The following is a 6,508-nucleotide window of genomic DNA, read 5'->3' as shown; positions in this document are numbered from 1 at the left end:
AAAAAAAAAAAAAAAACAAAGCCACAAGTGTCTATCATTATTTGATATTTAAGAAATTAATATCTAATAGTTATCTTAAATTGCTAATTAATTCAATGGATACATATATGGTTAAAATACATTTAGTTTGTTATTTTCATAAACGCACAAGCTAAAAAAAAATGTTTCGCCACTAAATGCGCGTGTGTTTTTACTAATATATATATATATATATATTTTGCATTAGAATTAGCATCAGATAATGTTATTTTACTTTAGAAAAATATTTACTTATATAATATGATAATTTCTATTTTCTTTATTTGATAAAAGGTGTGAGAGATCATACAATTCGAACAAATTAATCCACTTACGCTAGCATAACAGTAAGGGAATGAATATTTCATCCTCCTCTAGTTTAGAAGGTAGTAACTCAACTCATTCCCAAGGGGTTTGCTCAGTTACCAAAGACCAACACCTCAAAATTAGGAGGTCATGGTTTGACTCTCTTTGAGACCTAACGCACACACACACACACAAAACCAGTGAAATGGAAATTCCTAGTCCTTGTATTGCTGCACCGTCTCTTTGTGGTGCTTCACTAGTGCTCTCCCTAGTCAATCTTCTCCTTCTTCTCCATACCTTCCCAAACCCTTTTTTAAAGTTTTAACAATGTAACCACCAAGTCATTGATATTTCCATCTCCAAGCGTTCCCCAGTTCTTTTTCTGAGCTCAAGCTTTCTTCTACTTACCGACTATCCCAGCAACTCTAACAAAAATCCATAAGGAATCAATATGAGCAGGAAGAGTAAGAAAAAAGAACTTTAATATAACAAATCATTTGAAATAAAATATCGGGAATACATGGAAAACAAGCAGTAATCGAAGAAAGAAGTGACATACCTTGTAATCCTGAGGAACAATAGGTCTCAGCTATAGGAGATAATTCCTTATACAAACATAGATTGGATCTTGCTTGTGCATTCATGAATTACAGACATACAATAGGACAACGATGCAAACCATTCGCCATCGATTGAACTGGCTGCCTTGCTTTAAGCTTGTCATTACTTGATCTCCATTGCAATAATCAGAGTCTCTAGGTTTTTCACACTAACTCCCTTTAATGCTCTATGTTCCAATAAGGAGAATGATATTAAGGTAGGAGGAGGACCTAGAGTCTTATATATAGATATTAATGCACCCTCCCGTCAAGCAGTGCTAAATAGATAGGAACCTATTTCTTATTTGACAAGAGGTGGGCTTCTATAGATAATAAATCCAATTATTTAACAGAGATATATTTAGTCAATCTCAATTGGTCACAGGGGCAATATAATTGTGAAATAAAATATTTCCTACATCAGCGTCATCTCTGAATCTGAATTTTATCCAAATATTTCTCCAAGGCTTCTCAATAGTATGGCAAAGATAGATGAAGACTTCCGCAACGTGAATCCTAGGTCCCCCACCCTCAATCAGTTGTTCTCTCGAGCTCTCTCTCGAGCTCTCTGTCTCTCTCACAGCCATTGAGGCTTCCACCCATAGCCATCCATGCTAATGTCGACGTGGGCATAACATATTTAATTTAATGCCTTTCTTATTTTCCTTTGGTGACAAAAGTGGGTTTATTACGTAAGATAGTCAAGAGGCCAAAGGTCTCATGATCGGGATCTTATCGAATCTTATAAATTCTTATGTATAATTGTGTGATCATTATTTGTGTTTTCCATTTGTTTTCTTCATCTAAAGAATGGATGTAGAAACATCATAACATTTGATCTCTGATCTTATTATCTCTATAAAAAATGGAGGAAGTGAACGTACTCAGATTCCGAGCCAGTCCATTCAGTTAGAGAATCATTTAGGCTATCAAGCTGAGAAGGGTCTAGAATTTGATTACTCAGAGGAGGACCTCTGCGACAGGGCTAAATTGCTTTCTGGTATGTGCCCTTGCTTTCCTATACTGAGAGAGAGATTAGGCAAAGAAGGAAGAAGAAATAGGGAGAAAAAATAGAAAATTGTGTGACTTAATGAGGAGGTAGTCGATCCTCAATTACCAAGGAGAATTAATAGAGATTTACACCCATAACTCCTTTTGCAAGTCCCTTTCTCCATAAAGAGGTCTTGCCCCATGATATGACGACCAGATATGATATAAGATAAATACTATGTAATAAATAATCAACAATAATTGAACTAATGATAATAGACCTATCACATTCATATAACCTTTACATCTTTACATATAAGATAATTTATTTTATTTTTGTAAGATCCAACAAGCTGATTTCTTTGGTGTGTTTCTTCTCCACCAAACATTGAGTAGGCCCAAATGAAAGTGAACTCTCACCAAGACATTTTTTTTCTACTACCTTGTTTTCTTTTTATCAAGGAATTTTATTAATGAATAAATAAATTAGAGAACAAAGAATCAGCTTAAATCATTAAATTGCAGCTTCACCTTCGACATAGTAATCAACAAAGAAGCAATTAAATAATAAAAAATTATAAATTTATATAAATCTATATCTAGTTCTTAGTTGAAAATTATAATTGATATCTTGAAGAATCAATAAAGGGGCAGTATCCCACTTTTTCTACAACTCTACAATTATGATTTTACCCAAATCAATATTAAATAGTTTTGCCAATTTGTATGTAGATTTTTTTTTAGGGAATTTTTTTTTTTGGAGAAGCATTTTGATTGTCCTCATGGGATTTCTAATTAAACCACTTGCTTATGGAAATTATCATCATTTTTTAGGGTACATAGCCACATTAGGGGGTAGGGTAGGATTACAATGCGTGTCAAATAGGGGGGTTATGGTCATTTCGACCCCCTACTCTGGAGGCGGTGGTGACTGTGCATTGAAATTTTGGTCTTTCGTTTTTTCATTATAAAATGATTTATCAGAAACAAACGTTCTTTATACGAAGAGAATGGGTATTGGTTTTCATTAACCTTCCAAGCATAAGTGGGATGATCTTATCACTCACCACCAATGGCTCTACAACTATTGAAGCTCCCATGGTGGGAAGAACTGCAAGCGTTACAGATTCTTCAACTTCTTCTTCTCTTCATTCCTTCTTTATTCATTATATTAAAGTTTGCTAGACAAGCCGAGAAATCCAATTTGCCACCATCTCCACCAAAGCTTACCCTTATTGGAAACCTTCACCAGCTAGGGACACTCCCTTATCGCTCTCTTAGAGATCTTTCTTACAAGTATGGACCTCTCATGTTCATGCAATTGGGCTCTTCACGAACTCTTGTAGTTTCCTCTGCTGAGATTCTTGAAGAGATCACAAAGTCTAGAGATATTGTGTTTTCAAATAGGACCAGAATGGCTGCCGGTGAGAAGCTCTTCTATGGCTGGAGCGACTTGGCGTTTGCACCCTACAGTGAGTATTGGAGACAGGTGAGGAAGTTTTGTGTACTTGAGCTCTTGAGTGTTAAGAGGGTACAGTCATTTAAGTTTGATAGAGAAGAAGTAGTTGGTATCATGATTGAGAAGATAAATCATTCATCACAAATTGAAAACCCAGTTAATATATCTGATTTGCTACTCATTACATCCAATAACTTGATCTCACGAATTGCTTTGGGTGGGAAATACCATGGAGAAGACAACAACGAGAGCAAAGTATGGCAACTGATGAGGGATTTGGTAGCAATCTTTGGAGTATTTTGTGTGCGTGACTTCTTCCCATTGTTGGGATGGATTGATAAACTGAGTGGCTTGGACAGAAAAATAAACAAGACTTTCAAAAGCTGTTAAGTTTGTCTCGAATTCTTGACCCGCTTTGAAGATTGACCCGATCCGACATATTTTGGTGGCGACCCGAATGGGAAAATTTCTGAGATCTGTGATGGAAGCAGAGGGTTGAACCGCTATTTGGAGTATATATAATGTACTGTTGCTTGTTGAGAGTCATTGTATTCTAGAGTTTTCACGAAGCTAGGGTTTCAGGGCGAGTTCTTCCTCGCCGCTGCTAGGGTGTAATCTTTCTTCTGCATAGTGAATCATCTTCTTCTTCGCCCGAGGACGTAGCACACCACCCTGGTGTGTGAACCTCGTTAAATCTCTGTGTCGTACGGATCTATTGTCTCTCTTTAATCGTGTTTCTTGGTGTTTGATCTAACAAAAGCTTAGATGCCTTCCTTGATCAAGTGATCCAAGAACATCTCATGGGGAAAAAAGATGATGAGGATCCAGGGCAGAGGAGACTAAGAACCCTGGTAGGGATATCCCAATTGGTCTTGTAGGATCCATGACAATCACCACATTTGCTTACTGCTTAATGGCAGCCACACTTTGCCTAATGCAACCCTATGATCAGATTGACCCTGATGCTCCATTCTCTATAGCTTTCAAGGCCACAGGAATGGATTGGGCTAAGTACATTGTTGCACTTGGGGCCTTAAAGGGTATGACAAGCGTTTTATTAGTCAGTGCAATGGGTCAAGCAAGGTACCTTACTCACATTGCTAGGACACATATGGCCCCTCCTTGTTTGGGTTATGTCAATGAGAAGTTTGGGACACCCATTAATGCCACAATTGTAATGCTTGTTGCCACTGCTGTCATTGCTCTGTTCACTGACCTTAATATCCTTGCCAACCTCCTCTCTATCTCAACTCTATTCATCTTCATGCTTGTTGCGATCGCTCTCCTCATCCGGAGGTACTACGTGAGCGGTATAAGCTCATTGAGACACCAAATCTTCTTTATCACATTCATTCTAGTTATTCTTGCATCATCTGCTGCAATTGCAGTATGCTGGGCAATAGAAGTGGCAAGTTGGATACCATTTCTACTTACATTGATTGTGTGGTTCCTTTCGACACTTGGACTAAGGTTGTTTGTTCCACAAGCTCGGAATCCAAAGCTATGGGGTGTTCCCCTAGTACCCTGGTTGCCATCGGCATCGATTGCTATCAACATCTTCCTTTTAGGCTCCATCGACGCGAAGTCATACATGCGGTTTGCAGTATGGACTGGTGGCCTCTTGGTGTACTATTTGTTCTTTGGGCTCCATGCTTCATATGATGCAGCAAGGGAGTCAAGTGACAAGAGGGCAGAGGCTGCTAAACAACTGCAAAAGATGGAAGAGGGATCGACGAATTCTCAAATGGGGGCAGACATGAATACATGTGGTTAGATTTGTGGAAATATGATTTGGTTTTGTAAAATCTTATTGTAATCGAAGTTGTCAAAGAGGAAATTGTAAACTAACTCTTTTTTGTCCTTTTTGTAAATCATACTTCTTTTTGGATGTAAAAACATACTTTTTCTTTCAACAGGGGTTAAAATCTTATCACTTCCCATGTACTTCAAAAACATATAAGATAGTGACACTTCTTGAGACTAATAAATTAAAAATCACTTCATATATATATGGTAAATGAAAATTTTATTGAAGGGGGAGCAGGAGGTACTCAAGGCCTCCTGATTACACAAATCAAGCAACCAAGGATTGCCAACAAAAATGCACCCGTAACTATTTGAATAAGAAATTTAGAAAGATTATTTGGCACAATTTGCCAACAATACAAATGCCTTCAATTCGTGATAGGAGGAAAGAGCTTAATCATTTCTGGGTTGTACCCTATTCTGATGCAGTTGTATTTTAAGACAACCTAGAAGTGTATAAGGTACCATTTGAATTCTATATAACTATTAAGTTATTATTATAGCAGCTTCCATAATTTCTTCTTAGCCTTACCATCTATTAATCAGTATTTTCAGTTTGAACAGGCTAATGGGTATAGCAACAAGTGGATGGGCTAGATTAGGGATGTAACGTGACGACCCCAAATTTGGCTTAGGATTTTCGGACATCAACGGTTCACATGATCTTTAAGTTCTAGGCGATAATGAACCAGAGTAGTATCCACACACAACATAAGTGCAAGCAAGAGCTAACTAAAATAATATAATATTACAATTTAAAGTTCAACTATCTATTTCAAATTCCAAACTTAAAGTAACGATGAATTAAATTACGTCATCAAAGTCTAATCAAAGTCTACATCATCTAAAAATAAAAATCATTATCTTCTTCAAATCCATAAGCAATGTTCTCCTGTTGATCAACAATAAGTTCAACATTCACATCATCTCCACAATAGACTTCACCGATGTCATCTGTAAGTTATGAGGGTAAGTCTCTGAGAAGAAATTTAGTAAGTAAGTAGAACCACCACACTAAATAGGTTTGAAATCACAATCATACAACCAATACCAGGAAAGACATATATTATATAATATAAATAATTTTTAAGTAAAAAAAAAAAAAAAGGCATACAACACATATTTACATTGCTACATTTATATCGCCGTATAAGTACATATGATAACTCAAAAGAAACTAAAAACGAATTGACAATATCATCCATGAATGCCAATGCATCATAGTATCACATTGCCTCCTCTCAACATACGGAAACTCGTAGAAGTTATCTAGTGTCCAACCTCCCAAAGACCAAGTCATACCACCTGAAAGTAAAATAACAATTGATAG

At 36.7% G+C, this 6,508-nt stretch overlaps 1 protein-coding gene across 1 annotated transcript; it reads left to right on the top strand.

Moving 5' to 3' along the window:
* Positions 1-2,985: 2,985 nt before the first annotated feature.
* On the top strand, positions 2,986-5,243 carry LOC122093929 (cationic amino acid transporter 1-like). Its single transcript, XM_042664484.1, has 2 exons — positions 2,986-3,632; positions 4,201-5,243. Exons 1-2 carry the CDS (start codon positions 2,986-2,988, stop codon positions 5,144-5,146), a joined length of 1,593 nt encoding a protein of 530 aa, XP_042520418.1. The 3' UTR covers positions 5,147-5,243.
* Positions 5,244-6,508: the final 1,265 nt, after the last annotated feature.

Source organism: Macadamia integrifolia, chromosome 11 (genome assembly GCF_013358625.1).
Source record: "Macadamia integrifolia cultivar HAES 741 chromosome 11, SCU_Mint_v3, whole genome shotgun sequence".
Taxonomy (NCBI): Eukaryota; Viridiplantae; Streptophyta; class Magnoliopsida; order Proteales; family Proteaceae; genus Macadamia; species Macadamia integrifolia.
The sequence above is the reverse complement of the archived record's forward strand: the minus strand, read 5'-3'. Positions and strand labels throughout refer to the sequence as shown.

Bases quoted from the DNA above. Each gene is read 5' to 3' on its own strand.
- LOC122093929 (XM_042664484.1), top strand. From the start codon at position 2,986: ATGGCTCTACAACTATTGAAGCTCCCATGGTGGGAAGAACTGCAAGCG. The intron at 3,633-4,200 runs GCAACTGATGAG...ATGAGGATCCAG, and splicing joins AACAACGAGAGCAAAGTATG to GGCAGAGGAGACTAAGAACC.